This window comes from Sus scrofa, chromosome 2 (assembly GCF_054392235.1).
Source record: "Sus scrofa isolate SSC_HxYL_T2T_F1_AM1 chromosome 2, Sscrofa_HxYL_maternal_Yorkshire_Landrace_v2.0, whole genome shotgun sequence".
NCBI classification, from domain to species: Eukaryota; Metazoa; Chordata; class Mammalia; order Artiodactyla; family Suidae; genus Sus; species Sus scrofa.
In genome coordinates, this window is record NC_139384.1 from 74,747,793 (window position 1) to 74,766,130 (window position 18,338).

At 49.9% G+C, this 18,338-nt stretch overlaps 1 protein-coding gene and 1 long non-coding RNA gene across 3 annotated transcripts in view; one reads left to right on the forward strand and one right to left on the reverse strand.

Moving 5' to 3' along the window:
• The window catches only part of TECR (trans-2,3-enoyl-CoA reductase), a 28,481-nt gene extending 10,872 nt beyond the window's left edge, over nt 1-17,609 (reverse strand). The window contains exon 1 of the mRNA XM_021083691.2: nt 17,494-17,609. Coding sequence (XP_020939350.1) covers nt 17,494-17,508 — 15 coding nt within the window. The 5' untranslated portion in view covers nt 17,509-17,609. The remainder of the gene's footprint in view (nt 1-17,493) is intronic.
• The window catches only part of LOC110259333 (uncharacterized), a 29,783-nt gene that overhangs the window by 5,554 nt on the left and 5,891 nt on the right, over nt 1-18,338 (forward strand). For both annotated transcript variants that reach the window (XR_014837513.1, XR_002341615.2), the window contains exon 3: nt 1,070-1,571. This is a non-coding gene — a long non-coding RNA (uncharacterized LOC110259333). The remainder of the gene's footprint in view (nt 1-1,069; nt 1,572-18,338) is intronic.

Here is an 18,338-nt window from a genome sequence, read left to right on the forward strand (position 1 = left end):
ATGCTGGACCAACACAATGGGACTCTGGGTCTTGGGCCTCAGAGGACCATACTCTTTAACCATTCGCCCTAGTGCCCACAGCCCTGGGGCTAGATGCTCACAAGAAAAAAAGGGGAACAAACCCTGGACCCAATTATCTGGAAGGCAACCCCTCCCTGCTGACCTTCTCACTCCAGGACACCTAGTCCCTGGAGGTCCGGACCGTGCAAAACATGCCACCTCCACAAGGAATGCCCTTGGGAGGCTGAGCCTACCTCTCCCCTGGCCCCAGCCTCTCTTGGCCCCAGCAGAGTCAGGCCAGGCCAAGGGCAAAAGGCCTGTCACCCCGATACCACCCAGCGGGGCTCAGACAGGGTCAGCAGCTGTCTCCATACTTCCTGCATGGTTTTCTGCCACAGGCTAAAGCCACTAATGAGCCTGCAAAACCAATGCCATGGCGGGTGTGAGGGAGTCCCCAACACTGAGCACATGGCAGAACTGCAGAGGCCAAAGTCAGACCAACCTCCCTGCCTCAGCCCTGGCTTCTCCACCTGGTAAATGAGAATGTTTATAAGAGGACCTGACAGAGACGATGCCTGTAGCAGATGGCAGAGGCCCTGCCCAGTGGTCCTGAACCCTGCCTGCTTATGAAACTCGCCTGAAGAGCCCTGGCCTTCAAATCAGGCAAGGAAATTGGGATCTCTGATGGAGGGCCAAGCATCCACAGCTTTGAAACCTCCCAGGGACAGGTGGACGCAGCCAGGCCAACCCAACCTGGGCTGCCTTGCTCAAATAGGCTCCTGCCCTCTGGATGATGCCAAAAACCCTCCTAACTGATGCTGCCCTCCAAGACCCTCCCTGAGGGCCCTCAGTTGCTCCCCACCCCTTCCCCTACTCCCTCCTCCAGCACCACCAAGCAGGAGGCCAGCACCCAACCTCCACCAGCTCATGATCACTTGTTAAAGTGGCGTTGTTACCCAGTTTTACAGACGAGGCAGCCAAGGCTCAGGAGCAGAAGTCACTGGCCCCAAGGACACATGAGTTAAAAGTTCCAGGGGCAGGGATCTGACTGTCTGTTTTTGCTCCTTAGAACTGAACATGGAGTTCCTATGCTGGCTCAGTGGTTAAGGAACCCGACTTGTACCCATGAGGATGCAGGTTCGATCCCTGGCCTCACTTAATGGGTTAAGGATCCAGCATTGCGATGGCTGTGGTGTAGCCGGCAGCTATATCTCCACTTCGACCCTAGTCTGGGAACCTCCATATGCCGCAGGAGCAGCCCTAAGAAGACAAAAAAAAAGAAAAAGAAAAGAAAAGGAACTGAACGCTCTTTCTCTGGGGCTGTCTCTATAGCCCCAGATCCCCAGAGGACGGTCCAGATCTACACCTCTGCATCCCCTGGCAGGGTCAAGGATGGTGACCACATCTGGTCTCTCTGTATCTCTGGGCTGGAAGGCGCTGTCAGGTCAGGAAGCTGGAAGAGGCGGAGAAGCTGAGCCCTGCGGACACAGGCTGACTGCAGACTGACCAGGGCAGCAGAAGGCCAACCCCGCACCTGGGCCCAGCACGTCCAGCCCAGGTGCAGCAAGCAGGTCAGTGTACACCCTGAGAAAACAGCTTGTGCACAGTCCAGTCTGGGGCCCACGTGGCAGGCCAGATATCCACAAGCAGCTAACACCTCCCGCATGCACACAAGGTGCAGGCAGGATGACACGTCCTCCATACAATTTATCTCCTTTATTGTTAATCCCCTTCTGCAGATGAGGACACTGAGGCTCATTCACTCACTGCACAGTAACTGAATGCCTACTACACACCAAGTACTTTTAAGGGCTGTGGGGATTCAACTGTGGAGACAGAAATCCTTGCCCATGTGGAGCCAACATTTTATTGGGGTACAGAGACAATAAGATAGATATGTTCATGTCATATTAGATGACATGTGCCATGGGAAAAATAAAGCTGGAAAAGGGGACAGGTGAAAGGGGCAGAGAGTTGGCAGGCGAATGGAGCTGGCAGTTTCACTGCTCATAGGGGTCAAGAAAGGCCTCCTTGAGGGACTGCTGAGCCAAGCCCTGAAGGCAGTGAAGGAGAGGGCAGTTGAGATCTAAGGAGAGCATCCAGGCAGGGGAATGGCCTGTGCAAAGGCCCTGAGATGCAGCCGAGGCTTCCGTGGCTGGGGAGGGGAGGGGGGACAGGGAGGTGATGGGTGGCACAGGATCTCTTAGGCAAAGTGAGGGCCATAATTCTACTCTGAATGAAGTGGGAGCCATACAGGTTCTAGGCAGAGGAGGGATGTGATCTAACTTGGGTTCCTAAAAGATCCCTCTGGGAGTTCCCATCGTGGCTCAGTGGTTAACGAATCCAACTAGGAACCATGAGGTTGCGAGTTCGATCCCTGGCTTCGTTCAGTGGGTTAAGGATCCGGCGTTGCCATGAGCTGTGGTGTAGGTCACAGATGCGGCTTGGATCCCACGTTGCTGTGGCTGCGGTGTAGGCCCGTGGCTACGTCTCTGATTAGACCCCTAGCCTGGGAACCTCCATATGCTGGTGTGGCCCTAGAAAAGACAGAAAAAAAAAAAAAAAAAAAAATCCCTCTGGACTGTAGGGGAATAAGGATAGAAGCAGGAAGCCCACTAAGGTTCTCAAAATGAAAGGATGGCTTAGATAAAGGGTCAACTAACTATATATAGCCCACAGGCCAATTCTGGTCCACCACCTGTTTTTGTACAAGCTACCACAGTTTCTATATTTTAAAGTCAGAAAAAAATCAGAAAGAACCTATTTTATGACATAGGAAAATTATATGAAATTCAAATTTCAGTACCCACAAAGTCATGTTCACTGGTTTTGGAACACAGCCATGTTCACTAGTTGACAATCACCTAGGGCTACTTTTGTGATAGAGGCAGAGTTGAGAAGCTGTCACAGAGGCTGTACGATCAGCAAAGACTAAGCTATTTATTTACCAGCTGGGCCTCCACAGGTAAAGGCTGCTACACCCTGGCCTGGGCCTCCGGATGGCAGCAGAGCTGATGAGAAGTGGTTCTATTCCACCTGTATTTTGAAAGCAGACAGGATTTGCTGACTTTTGGACATGAGGTGTGAGGGAAAGAGCTGAGTCAAACAGACTGGAGCCTGGTAATAAGATTGGGAACGCCATTGACTGGGGAGGAGGAGGTGGGGAAACGCAGGTTGGTGATGGAGACCAGGTTCAGTTTTAGACATACTAAGTCTGAAATGCCCATGAAATAGCTCCAAAGAGATCTAGCTGAGAAATACCACTCCTTCCCCGCCCCCCCCCCCCGGAATTAGAAAGAAACATCTGCAAGTGAACAAACTCAGCATTCTTTGAACACTTTTTGGCCATGTATCCCTAAAATGAGTCTATAGGAGGTTAATGTGGCTCGGTAGGTTAATGATCTAGCTAGTCTTTGTGCAGGCGCTGGTTTGGTCTCCAGCCCGGGTTAAGGATATGGTGTGGCATAGGTGGCAGCTCCAGTTCGGATTTGATCCCTGGCCCGGAACTTCCATATACCACAGGTGCAGCCATTTAAAAAATGCATAAGTAAGTCTGCAAATTGTGCATACCCCTACCTGACATTTTTTAATTGCCACACCCAAAGCCTACGCCAGTTCCTATGCTAGGGGTCTAATCAGGAGCTGTAGCTGCAGTTGCAGGCCTATGCCACAGCCACAGCAACACCAGATGCAAGCAGCATCTGTGACCTATGCCACAGCTCACAGGCAATGCCAGATTCTTAACACACTGCATCCTCACAGAGACAATGTCAGGTCCTTAACTCACTAAGCCATAAAAGGAACTCTCCCCGCCCACATTTTAAAATTGATATCCAGTATTTTTTTTTACCTGAGCCTGAATAGTTGCAAAAGATGTCACCTCTGGCCTACTGGAGATAACACAAATTCTATATAAACATTTTTTGGGTTCTGTCATATCTCACAATAGAGTTTAAATACATGACTAATTTGATACCTACCATCATCCCTTTAAAAAGTTATAAACAAGCTCTTTAATATTCACTCCTTTTTTGTTCCATTCCTATTTCCTTGCCCCATGGAATTTTATCCAAATACGTGATTGTGACTAAACGTTATTACTAAGCATCCTACCTATTGCTCAAATTGAAATTTAATTTCTTAAAAAACATTTTCATGACCTAAGGCTCTAAGTGTAAAAAGAAAATCCTTCAGGATGAGTTATTACAACAGCAGTTTAACATACATCGTAAGTATAAATCATCAGTGTAGTATAAATCTATTCACTAAACATTAACCATAAATAGTAGATTATTGGAGTTCCCATCGTGGCACAGAGGAAATGAACCCATCTGGGAACCATGAGGTTGTGGGTTCGATCCCTGGCCTTGCTCAGTGGGTTAGGGATGCCACATGGCCGTGAGCTGTGGTGTAGGCCGGTGGCGACAGCCCCAATTGGGCCTCCAGCCTGGGAACCTCCGAAATGCCGCGGGTGCAGCCCTAAAAAGCAAAGAAAAAAGAAAATCACCATAAAAAGTAGGATATTGGCACTATCTCAGTGGGACGGATGCACCTTTTTTTCCAATTAGTTCATGTAGCCAAGGTGAATTTTGCTTATTGCTAGAATAAGATAGAGCATTTGGTGGGGTGGTGGGACATGCCCACAGAATGCAAGTTCCCAGCCAAGGATCAAACCCTGATACAGCAGTAACAATGCCAAATCCTTTACTCTGACAGTTCTTTATTCTTTTTTTTTTTAATACTAAGAAGCTGTGTTCACGTAAATAATCAGATGAGAATGAACAGAGTTTTGTTAAAGCAAAAAAAAAAAAAAAAAAAAAAAAAAATCTCACTCCTGTAAACTCCTTCTGAGTTACAGGCCCAAAGTCACAGAGTGATTCAATGTCAAAAACATTTGTAAGGATCTCCCAGCTGACTAGCCCATTACGCACCACTCCACTGTTTTTCTGAAAGCAGTGACTTGTGACCTGGTCCCAGGGACTGACAACAGGACCCAGTCCCCAGGGCCTGGTATTGCTCACTTTCTCACACCCATGCAGGTCCCTAAGAGCCCAGTAGCATAGTAGGCATTAACCAGTCAGGGTCAGAAATCCTGATCCCATCTCCAAGTTCAGACTCAGCCCCAGGCACCACTCATTTCCCAGACTCTACATGGCCCAGAGGAGCTCCAAGCAAGCCCATCAAACCTTCTGATACACAAGCCAGAAGGCTCTGCCTAAGGGTGGCTGCAGCTGCCTACTGCAGAGCACTCCTGTTTTCTGCATACTTCTCAGGGATGCCAGGCTCAGGCCAGAGAACCCCAGAGCCCTGGAAACATATCTGTGCCCAAGCTGAATTAGGATATGCTTGCTGTACAGAGACCTGCAAGGGTTCAACCACAAATAGAGGGCATCTGGAACCCCTAAAAGCCTTTTCTGCTGACTGAGAAGTTCCCGTCCTGCACTTGCTCAGCAAATGCTTACGGAGCCCTTCAATGGATGTGCCAGGCCTGTGCTAGGCGCTGGGCTCGACAATGGACAGAAAGACCTCAGATATGTGACAGTGGCATGCTGAGTGGTGACCCAGGTGCTTGGATACAACAGCCAAGCCCCCCCACCAGGCCTGCTTACACTCAAGGGGAATATACACAAAGAATCGATCACATAACTCAAGGATGTACCAGTCACTGGGAAGAAAAGAGCAGGGCAGGGAGCCCAGAAGGTCACAGGCTGTGTGGTCCACGGAAAGCCTCTCGAAGGAAGCGTGATTTGAGCCAAATTAAGGACCAGCATGAGGCTCCCTGAAGGAAGTACAAAAGCCCTGAGGCAACACAGAGCCTGGCACAGCTCAACAAAAAACTGGAGCACAGCATACTTGAGGGCACGCAACTGAAGAGGAGGCTGGAGCAGAGGCCAAGACAAGAACTCTGGGTCTGAAAAAGTGATGAGTGATGGCAAGTTGGTGGGGTGCCACAAGCTGATCAGGTTTTGAGGACCCCCCCCCCAGCTGCTGGGGACAAGCAGGGAAGCAGAGACAGGAGTGAGAATCTCGGAAACAAGACAGGCCAGAGACCGTGACGGCTTTGACTAGGGCACAGAGGCAGCAAGTGGTAGAAAAGACACCCTAGTTCCTGGATCCTGAGGTGCCACTGATTCAAAACAAGCTGGAAATTTGGGGGAAGGGGGAATGACACATATATCAACTTAAGATAAATAGGTAGATGGACATCAGTCTTGATATCCACCCCAACTTAAGGAACATGAAAATATGGGGTAGGGGGTGCTGCAGGTATGTGAACCTTGGGAGAGTAGTAACAAGTGAGAGAGATGTTGGCAGAGTGCAGGTTTTCTGGAATATTTAACAGGCCTCACTATGTCCATAAAGGGAAAGGAAATTTAAAAGACAACACTCAGCTGCAACTGTCAAGAGAAGGGTGCAGGAAGCTGCCCTTCTTTGGCCTTCCCCCTGCAGTGTTACCTGCGAGCAGCTCCTCAGGCCAAGGCCCTCGCACCTCTCCCGGCCCCACAGGTCTGGAGGATCGGCTCTGCATGAAGCAAGAGGAAATGGGCTCCAGAGTCTTCACACAGACAGCTCTCCCCATGCTTTCTCCTGGGGTGGTACACCGGTCCCCAGGCCCAGCTGGAGAGACTGGAAATGGTGCCATCCACTGAAGCCCTGGGTGAGTCAGGATGTGGTGAAAAGGACTGTTCCTGGGCCGATGTCTCAGACGGCGGTGTCTAGAGGAGCCTGCTAGGAAATTTACTGGGGCCTGTCGGTCATGGTTAGTTCTTCCTACAGGATCCCTATCTCATCCTTAGAGGAACACTCAGAGTTCAGGTAACTGGGTCAAAAACGGGCCGAGGGAGCAATGACCAAATTCCCAAATGACAAAAGACAAGCAGGAGCCCAACCAACACTTCGAAGCTACATGTGCTCATGGTCTGGCACCCCTCGAGCCTAAAACCCTCCTGGGACCCTCCTCCTTGTTGGGCAGCAGTGCTGGGGCGGGGATAGGGGTGTGGGCATGATGACATGGCTAACTGCCTGGGCCTGAGCTGCCCTGTGTGTGAGTCTCCAGTCATGCACACAATCACTCGATCCTCAGCAGGGGTTGCCGAGGACAGCCTGACACGAACAGCTACAGAAAGCGCCAAACACTACGCTGAGAACCAGAACAGGAGAGGTGACAGGGTGACAAGTGTGGCCTGGGTAGGTCAAAGGGAGACTTTCGGAGGATGTGACATTCGAGCTGAGACCTGAATGATGGGATTCCCAGATGGGACAAGCAGAGCCACAGCTCCTGGAACTATCCCACCATGGGGCTCTCCCCACCTCCAGCCAGGAGATTTTGTGAGACTCGATTATCTGAAGAGTTTCAACAACATACTATTTCAGACTAAACACATCTCCCCAAGAATTCTACTGTTACCCTCACCACCCCCAGCAAAGAGAGATGCTCCCCTGACCCCACCTCCCGAGAAGCATCAATTTGGCAACTCTCCCAACACACACTTCTTTCTGCTCCAGAATTCCAATTCTTGACAGCTTCTCCTCACAAGAAGACTGGCAGCTGCAGCGCTTGGACCCCCTGAAGTTCAACCTGCTTCCTGTTGGTCCATGAAGCTCCAGTGCAAATGTTAAGCTCTCTCCCCCCAACTCGACAGACCCACTCCCACGCTAAGAACAGGCGCCATTCCCTCGGGCCCCATACAGCTGGCACAGCCCCCTGCCAGTGCTCCCTGGTCCTTTTAAAGAGGAAGGAAAGAAAAAAAAAAAGAATTCAGAAGGCCCGGGAGATGGCACAAATGCTGCAATCTCCTGGGCTGCCTAAATGGCCCACGAGCTCTGCTTATGTAAGAGCCCAGTTCGAACAGGGACAGGGACAGGGCTGTGCCAGCCTGCCAGTCATAGCGAGCAACTGAGAGGCCCTTTATTCCTCAGAGGCCTGGGAAAGGCTCGTGGTCCACCTCTAACTAACCATGGGACTGCAGCAGGGGAGCAGGGAGGCCCAAACACCATCCACAGCACACTCATCAATAATAAGGAACAAGTACTCTCACACATTTACATTTACATAACACACACCAAATGCGTGTCCCCCGCCAAGGACTTAACAATAAACTGCCCTCTGAAAGTTAAACTTGCTATTCTCCTCCCTTCCTGAAAGACCTCCTCTTTCAGACATGGGCTTAGACCCTGAGGACAGAGGCTGTGGTTCACTTAGCTCAGTATTCCTAGTTTGACAGGCACCAGAGTTCCCGTTGTGTCTCAGTAGGTTACAAACCGGACTAGTAATCATGAGGACGCAGGTTCGATCCCCAGCCTTGCTCAGTGGGTTAAGGATCCGAGTTGCCATGAGCTGTGGTGAATCACAGGCACAACTCAGAACCCATGTTGCTGTGGCTGTGGCTGGCAGCTGTAGCTCCAATTAGACCCCTAGCCTGGGAACTTCCACATGCCGAGGGTGCGGCACTCAAAAGCAGAAAAAAAAAAAAAAAAAAAAAGTTGGAACAAATGAACAAATAAATACGCAATGGATTGAAAAACAGGTGAGCAGAGCCTACCACAAGAGAGCACCCAAACCAGTGGAACCTGTCAGCCACCTCTGCAATGAAAGACAGGCCCACATACATTGCACAGGTTCCACAAGAAGTAAGACAATAGGAAATAGGTCACTTAAGGCTGGAGTGGATCAGGGGCTTACAGCCACCTCATAAAGTCAGCTTCCCTAGGTCAGGACTACTCAGGACTGGTCACACGGGGCCACCTCAGCCCAACACATGAGACACTGGGCTCATGAGGTCCCTGCAGCAGGCCCCCATTCACCCTTCACTTCCCATGAACCTGACCACAGGGAGAAGCTGCATTCACCTATCCATTCAAGAATCATTTGTTCAACAAGTCGGCACTGGTCAGATATCAGGGAAGCTGCAGGAACAAGACACCCAGAGTCCCTGCCCTCACAGGCCTCACGGTCTGTCCAAGTGAAAGACCATCAGATACCCAAATGAAAATGCAACCACAGCTCAAGGAGGACCAGAGAAAATAAACAGAGTGCAGGGGTCACACTCCAGACGGGACGATCAGGGAAGGACTCTGGATGACGCTGAAGCCATGCTCTCAATAACAAGAAGGGAGCAACCATAGGGAAAACAAGAGGGAAGAGCATTCCTGCTAAGGGAACAGCCTATGCGCAGGGCACAACCATGGCTGAGGATGTTTGAGATGAAAGCAATGCAGCAATGAAAAAATGAAAAGCAAGGGATTAGAGAAGGACCAGAAATCTCAGAGGATGTTCTCAGCACCAGAGTGCTAAGCTCCTCCCCTCTATGTGGAGAGACTTTCTGGGGGCTGCTGGGTGGGGACAGAGTCCAGGGGGCGAGAACAGAAGCGATGCATTTGTGAGTAAAAAGGCCATAACAAGTATCAGATGACCAGGCCCACTTCAAGCACCCACTTCCTGGAATGGACCTTTGTCACAATAAGTTAAAAAGTGGGTTCTGTGCTTGGACTTCACTGAGGATCTTGCCATAGAGAAGGAAAGAGCAGAGCAACCCAAGATGTGACTTGGATGTGTGACATTCTATCAGAACTGATCCTGATGACTAGGCTTCTTCCTCCATCTTCTGGGCATGTTACTGAGCATGAATCCACCTCCGGGAGCCTGCTGGGTCTTGTTCGCTGACAAGTCTTGAGGTGTTCAAAAGAGGCCACATGCAGACAGCATTTCACTGATGCAGACCTGTCCTTATCCACAAAACAATGTGTATGTTGTATGCACCTTGACTACAGGCCAGGAAGCATGCTGGGCACGTCATTCTTCCCAGTGGCCTTCTGATACAGGTATCTTTATCCTGGCTTCATGGATGACAAAACCAAAGCTCAAGCAGGTTAAATAACTGTCCCGCAAGCAGACCCAGGGGCCTCCAAAGGCCACAACCACTGGACCACACTTTTTTCCTTCCACAGTGCATGACTGCCTGGACCCACCCACAGTAAAACCAACTTTGGGTCTAGCAGAATCAGGCTCTGCCACACACTAGCTGTGTGACCCTGGGCATGCTGCTTCGTCTCCCCATCTCTCAAATAGGGATAAGAATAGTACCAACTAGGAGTTCCCGGCGTGGCGCAGTGGTTAACAAATCCGACTAGGAACCATGAGGTTGCGGGTTCGATCCCTGCCCTTGCTCAGTGGGTTAACGATCCAGCGTTGCTGTGAGCTGTGGTGTAGGTCGCAGACGTGGCTCGGATCCTGCGTTGCTGTGGCTCTAGCGTAGGCTGGCAGCTACAGGTCCAATTCGACCCCTAGCCTGGGAACCTCCATATGCCGCGGGAGCGGCCCAAGGAATGGCAAAAAGACAAAAAAAAAAAAAAAAAAAAAAAGAATAGTACCAACTTCACAGGTTTATTGTAGGGGTAAACGAGTTAATAGATAAAAAGCACTTAAGAGTGAGCACCGGAGTTCCCGTGGTGGCGCAGTGATTAACAAATCCGACTAGGAGCCATGAGGTTGCGGGTTCGATCCCTGGCCGTGCTCAGTGGGTTAAGGATCCTGAGTGCCATGAGCTGTGGTGTAGGTTGCAGACACGGCTCAGATCTCACGTTGCTTTCTCACCCAGCCAAGCCTGTCGGTGAAAGTGCAGGGTTTCCCAACCAAAGTCAACAGCATTGACAGAGGTGCAAGTCTTCCAGAAGCACAACCCTCATTCAGGGCTGTCAACTCTCCACCTCTCTCACTCCTCAGGAACCACTTATTCAAGAGGCTCCACTGGGTTCAGCCCCCACCAGCGGGCTCCAACTGCTGCCCCACCCTGCACCCACCCAACCACACCCACCACTGGTCTTCTCCCACCCACCTCCCCCACCCCACCTCCTCCACCTTGGCCTCCACCTCCACCCCACCTCCTCCACCTCAGCACCAAGGTTTGGCTTGGCAGAACTTGTTAAATGTTAGCTGCTGTGCTGTGCCCTGCACTGAGCTGAGTGCTTTCCCTGCAACTGCTCCTCTAATGCTCACCAGAGCGACAACCCCTCGGAGAGATAACCTAGTGAAGCAAGGCCCATTGTGTCAAGCACTGTGCTGGTCAATGTGCAAATTGGGGCTGAACAGGGGGAGGGGCCTGATTGTAGTAGCACTCGCCTCTTCCTACAGTGTAAACAGCCCATCGCCTCCACTATCCCGTCATGGCTGACTTATCAACCTGATGGCCCTGAACGCAGAGCTGGGAAGATAAGTACAATCAAAGCCAATGCAAGCCAGCTAGAGCACAAGCTCACCCCAACCCCAATTATCTTTATGAGAAAATTGGCTTGAGAGGTTACAAAACTGGTCCACAGGCTCCACACCTTGTACAGGGCAGGCTCTACACCTTGTACAGAGCTGAATCCAGCTCTGATCCAAAGCCTGGCAGCCTTTGCTATCTGCCAAGGGAGGAAACCACCCAACCAAAGGGAAACGGTGTGGCCCTGCAAAAGCCCCTCCTCTCTTGAGCTTCAGATCCCTCATCTGAGAGGTCTAGAGAGTTCTAAAGCTCATTCAGGCTCAAAGGCTCTGAGATTTTAAGTGCCCACAATCAGGGAGTGGGTGGCTGTAGTACAGAGGAACAATACCAAGGGTTAGAAAAAGGGAATCACCAGGAGACTCTGCCAATATGAATTACCACCCACCTGCTCAGAGCAAGAAGCCTTCAGGGTGTGGAAAAGCTAGGATCTCCCATAGGCTCTTGGCCTGAGGCACACCAACACAAAACACAAGAAAGGTCCTTAAAGCTCACCCTGCTTTCCAGGCTCCCCAGTCCCCACCTAGCTCTCACATCCAGAAGGCTGAGGGGCAGCCTATCCAATCTGAGGGCCAAGGGACTCCCTCGATCGGCAAACCACACTGGCCCACAGAGCCCCTCCCGCTCTCCTCCAGGGATGCTATGGACTCAGAACAGCACAGCCACCAGCCACCTCAGGACAGCATCAGCAGGGACAGAAACTGGAGTCTGGGGAACTCCCTGGTGATCCAGCAGTTAGCACTTTCACCACTGTGGCCCAGGTTCAATCCCTGGTCTGGGAACTGAGATCCCCACACCAAGCTGCTACACGCCACAGCCAAAAACACAGATAAATAAATAAAAATAGCAGGAACATGGATGCAACTAGAGATTCTCAAACTAAATGAAGTCAGAAAGAGAAAGACAAATAACATATGATATCACTTACATGTGGACTCTAAAACGTGGCACAAATGGGAGTTCCCGTCTTAGTGCAGCGGAAACGAATCTGACTAGGAACCATGAGGTTGTGGGTTTGACCCCTGGCCTCGCTCAGTGGGTTAAGGATCCGGCGTTGCCATGAGCTGTGGAGTAGGTCACAAACACAGCTCGGATCTGGCATTGCTGTGGCTGTGGCGTAGGCCAGCAGCTACAGCTATGATTAGACCCCCAGCCTGGGAACCTCCATGTGCCATGGGTGTGGCCCTAAAAAGACAAAAGACTAAATAAATAAATAAATAAAATGTGACACAAATGAACCAATCTACAAAACAGAAACAGACTCATGGACACAGAGAACAGACTTCTTGTTGCTAAGGGGGATGGACTGGGACTTTGGGGTTAGTAGGTACAAGCTACTGCATTTAGAATGGATAAGCAATGAGGTCCTACTACACAGAATGGGGAACCATACCCAATCACTTGTGACAGAACATGATAGAAGATAAGATAACATGAGAAAAAGAACGTATATGGAGTTCCCATTGTGGCTCAGCGGTAACGAACTCGACTAGGAGCCATGAGGATACAGGTTCGATCCCTAGCCCAGCTCAGTGGATTAAAGATCTGGCATTGCCATAAGCTTTGATGCAGGTCACAGACGTGGCTAAGATCTGGTGCTGCTGTGGCTATGTCTCAGGCTGGCAGCTGCAGCTCCGACTCGACCTCTAGCCTGGGAACTTCCATACGCTGTGAGTGTGGCCTTAAAAAAAAAAAAAAAAAAGAGGAAAAAAAAATGTATATATACGTATGATTGGGTCACTGTGCTGTACAGCAGAAACTGTCAGAACATTGTAAATCAACTATAATCAAAAAAATTTTTAAATAAATAAAAATAAAATTTAAAAATTTTAAAAAAAGGAAAAGAAACTGGAGTCAGGCAAACCTGAGTCTATGGCCCAGCTCCACTGCTTCCTAGCACCTCCCCTTTTGTGCATAACCCTTGATGACCTATTTCCAGCAATTCCACAATTTTCTTTTATACTGGCCTTTGCTGGAAGCTCCCCCGTGGCAGAGCAGATTAAGGATTCGGTATTGCCACAGCTGTGGCGCAAGTTGCAACTGTGGCACAGGTTCAATCCCTGGCCTGGGGAACTTCCACATACCTCAGGCATGACCCTCCCCCCCAAAAAAAAGAGTTCCCATCATGGCTCAGCAGAAACAAATCTGACTAGCATCCATGAGGACATAGATTTGATCCCTGGCCTTGCTCAGTGGGTTAAAGGATCTGGCGTTGCCGTGAGCTGTGGTATAGGTCACAGATGAAGCTTGGACCTGGCATTGCTGTGGCTGCGGTGTAGTCTGGCAGCTACTGCTCCAACTCGACCCCTAGCCTGGAAACTTCCATATGCCGCGGGTGCAGCCCTAAAAAGACCAAAAAAAAAAAAAGTACCAGCCTTTGCTGTCACAATTAAATAGATTTTAGGGAATTCCCTTTGTGGCTCAATGGGTTAAGAACCTGACTGGTATCCATGAGGACGTGGATTCAACCCCTGGCCTCATTCAGTGGGCTAAGGATCCAGCATTTTCATGAGCTGTAGTGTAGGTCAAAGACGAGGCTTGGATCTGACATTGCTGTGTTGGAGGCTGGCAGCTATGGCTCCAATTCAACCCCTAGCCTGGGAACTTCCATATGCCACAGGTGCGGCCCTAAAAAGACAAAAAAAGAAAAAGAAAAAAAAAAAACAATTAAATAGATTTTGCTCCAAGGAGCTGAGAGAGACTAAGTAACCTGCCCTGGGTCGTAGTTATTTAGTGAATAGCAGAGCCAGGCCCATCCAAAGCCCACACACCTAGGACACCAGTACACATGAGTCTGCGTTCTCCTTAATTTTCACCTTCCTACCCAGTTTCCTGACCCTAAACAACTGCCTCTTTACCAGAACACCACTTCCAGAAAGGTTCACATACTTATTCCTGTGGAGGAGGCTGAAGCAAGAACTACGTTGGTCTAGAATTATTCACAAGATGAGCACCAATAGAGCTACCCTTTTGGGATGGAGGGTTGGGGAGGGAATGGAAGATCCTAAATGGGGCAGCGGGGAGCCCAAGAGGATGAGCTTTTTTGCCTCTGGGTACCTATCTGTAGGAAATGGGCAGTGACCTGAGCTCAAGGAGGCTAAGAAGAACTGACCTTCCCAGGAATTAACAGACTCATTTACAAGCTACTGTAGCTGTTTTTCCAGTTACTACTGGGATCTGTGACCTCTCACCTGCAATGGCAAAACAAAATTTAAGAATTTTTTAGGAGTTCCCGTCTGGCTCAGCAGTAAGGAACCAGAATAGTATCCATGAGGACTCGGGTTTGATCTCTGGCTTCAATCAGTGGGTTAAGGACATGATGTAGCCGTGAGCTGCAGTGTAGGTTGCAGACACGGCTCAGATCTGGCATTGCCGTGGCTATAGTGTAGGCTGGCAGCTACAACTCCAATTCAACCCCTAGCCTGGGAACTTCCATGTGCCGTGGGTACGGCCCTAAAAAAGACAAAAAAAAAAAAAAAAAATTTTTTTTTTTTAAATCCTAGAGCCTAGGATAAGTAGTTCCCTTATTGACCTTGCTCTGACCCCAAGACAAGCCCTAGGCCTGCTCTGCCTTCCAAGAGCTGCTTCAGATATGGCCCAAGAGTGAGTGACCTGTTCTACCTGCTTGTCTCATCTCATTGTGAAAGGCCACATTTTCCGCTCACATCACAGAAGGGAGATTGGCAGTGTCGGCAAACTGTTATCAGAAATAGCAACAAATTTCCCCTCCAGTTGGAATCCTTCCTGCCTCATTAACTGTGTGTCACTGAGCCAGTCCTACACTTCCCTGAGCATCATTTGTACCACTTGTAAATTACACTTCACAATCTCCAAGGTCTCAGAGTCAAAAAGGTTTTGGGGTGGGGGGGGTTATTAATCTCTCAGTGGACTGGGGGTCACTTGGGTGTGGAAGGATGGACTTACTTCCAAACAGAAACACATTCTTTGACGTGGATAACTAAAACCTTTTCTCTAACTGTTAAATGGGAGGGAAAGAATCTCTGCTATTTTTACTGCAACAAACACCTGAAGTAAAGCTCATCTGCCTGCTGTGCAAACTGGGCTGGGAGACAACTGCTCCTCCCGTACAGAAACTCTGCAGCTATCACCTCAATACTTACTTGGCAAATGTTAGAAGAGAATGCCATCAGGGAACATGTCAAAATAACAACTTTTTTTTCCCCTCCAAAGTCAGTTTAAACAGTGGGTCTGAAGTTCCCACCTTCCTTCAGGGAAAAGGTTTGAGTAAGGTAGAGTGTGACCTCCAGTCCAAGCCAAGGGTCGCCCAGGTTCCTAGAACAAAAGTGCCCACCCCCAAGGGTCCTCAGAGGCCTACCTTATCTGCATGCCAACTAGCAAAACTAACTCCGTTTTATAAAAGGCCACAAGTATCTTCCATCCTGCATCTTTCAAATTGAATGTGGCTTTTCCTCCAGGGCTACATAAAGGGTTTGAGTGGGAAAAGTATATTAGAAGAACTTTATTAGAAGAATTTCATTCTGTAATCATAAAGTTGAATGAGAGATTATTGAATCCTACCTCCTTATTTTTGTACCATGTCAAAACAAGCAAGGACTTCTAGGTTAAAAGCTTCAAAAGATGCTGGGTAAATTACCACCAAAAATAATAGTAGTAGTAAAGTGGTGGGCAAAAATAGTGGTGTTCCACTTATGAATAAAAACAAGAAATCTCTCCTTGTACTTACAGGAAGCACCTCACATGATCAAATTCATAGAGACAGAAAGTAGAATGGCAGTTACCAGAGGCTGAGCAGAGGAGAGAAGGAGCGGTTAGTGTTTAATAGGTACGGGGTTTCAGTTATGCAAGAATAGAGTTCTGGAAATGGATGGTGGTTATGGTTGTGTTGCACAACAATGTGAATGTACTTCATGCCACTGAACTGTACACTTAAAAATGGTTAAGATGGTAAACTTTATGTGTATTTTACCACTTTTTTTTTTATCTTTTTAGGGCCGCACCCACGACATGTGGGGGTTCCCAGGCTAGGGGTCGAATTGGAGCTGTAGCGCCAGCCTACACCACAGCCACAACAACACCAAATCCGAGCCTCGTCTGGAACCTAAACCAGACGCCAGATCCTCAACCCACTGAGCAAGGCGAGGAATCAAACCTGAGTCCTTATGGATACTAGTCAGATTTATTTCCACTACGCTACAGCGGGAACGCCACCACATTTTTTTTTTAATTGGGGGAAAAACTAATTTTCATTTAGGGACCAGCATAGTATAGTGGCTAGCAACTGAGACTCTGGAGTCCTGAGTTTCTGTCTCTGTTCTGCATTTACTAGCTGGGGACCTTTGAGCCAGTCATTTGAAATCTCTGAGGCTGTTTCTTCATCTATGAAAATTAGAATAATAATTAGTAGTCTCCTACTTCACAGGGGTGTGAGGATGAGAAAATAAGGTAACAGAATCTCACTAGTACAAAAGTAAGCACTCTCTAAATTATTCTTACTATGAACTTTATTAATAAATTTGTTTATTATTTAAGGTTACCTGCAAGCCAGCAATAATTAAATGACGGCTAGGTCTGTAAGGGCATCAGAACACTTCGTTTTAAGGGAAAAAGAGGCCCAAGTTAGGAGTCAGAAGACCTGGACTTCGAGAGTGGCTATGGGTGTCACACTTCTCCCTCGGTGACACGCAAGGGGTTGACTGAGATGATCTATTAGATTACCAGAAAGCAAGATCATCTTTATTGTAGTGTGGGAGCCAGCACTGGAGCTTCACCTCCTTCACCACCCAAGCTTCTCAGGCAGATGTCCTGGGCAAGGGAAGGGGTCCGAAGGTCATGACAGAGAGGACAGACTGCAAAGCCCCTTCCTAAACCCAAGGCGGAGGCATGCTGTAAGGTTTGTGCAAGACACCCTCGGTTTGGGAGCAAAGGCCCCACACCCTCGCTCCTCCCCCTGCCTAAGTCTGCAACTCATCCCACAGGGGTAGCTGCAAGGAACCTGCAAGCATCTCAGGTCCTTCAGAGACCCCAAGAAAAGGCACCCCCAAAACAGCCTGGGTTGCAGAATTATAAATACCTCCCCCGCACATGCGCACTTCAATTTAAGAGCGGCCGCATAGCACAACACGCGCCTACTGCGCCTGCGTCGTCCGGCTCTTCCTTTAGGGCACGGGGCAAGAAAGGGGAGGTCCTGTTATCTCAAGTAGAAAAAAGAATGGGTCTGCCGGGGCCGCTCGGTCCCCGTTTCCTCGTTTCTTACCTCGTAATGCTTCATGGTTCTCTCAGGCGGCGCTACTATTTCTGCTGCTGCTGCCGCCTACCTGCGCGCGGGACCGCACTGGATAACTCACGCGCTCACGACCGCCGCGCGAGACTAACCGTGGCTCCGCGACGGCCCCGCCCCTCCCTGCCGCGCGCCCCACCTCTAGCCAATCAACGAGGGAGGCGCCCACCTTTCCCCCCGCGGGGCAGGGACAGCAGGAGCAGGAACTAGCCACGCCAGGGGTCTAGCCAATCAGCTTACGGGACCCACCGAGGGGGCGAGGCGTGGGCAAAGGGGCGGGGGACGGGTGGGGAAAAGATGGGGCTTGTCTACCCACCAATCAAAGGGGCCCTCTGCACCACGAGCCCCCTTGCCCCGCCCTTTGGTGGCGTCGCTGTGGAGACCAAGGGAAGCGAAGGTGTCTGCAAGATCCGAGGAGGGAGCAAGCAGTCGAGTAACAGGGAGGGCAGCATCCACGTGGCAGGCACCTCGACCGGGTGAATTCTGAGGTGGGCGGCCCCACCCGGGTATCCGGAAGCAGCGGGAGACGGCTAGGGTTGGAGGCGTGGGCTGGGCCACCTGGATGGAGAGGCCCTATCCAACGAGGGGACCCCCCCCCCACCATTTGTCATGATAGGAAGAAAGGAAAGGGGAACTGGGTGGTGAAAAGCCCTCTGGAACCCCCACAACCTGCAATCTAAGCTCTCGCCCCATTCTGGGTATGTCTTCACGGCCCTTTCAATGCAAGCACTGCCCAACCTTGCTCAACCCTTGTGGGCAGGGAGCCCACATTTGTCTCCACCGGCACTGTCCAATATGATCACTACTGGCTACATGCAGCG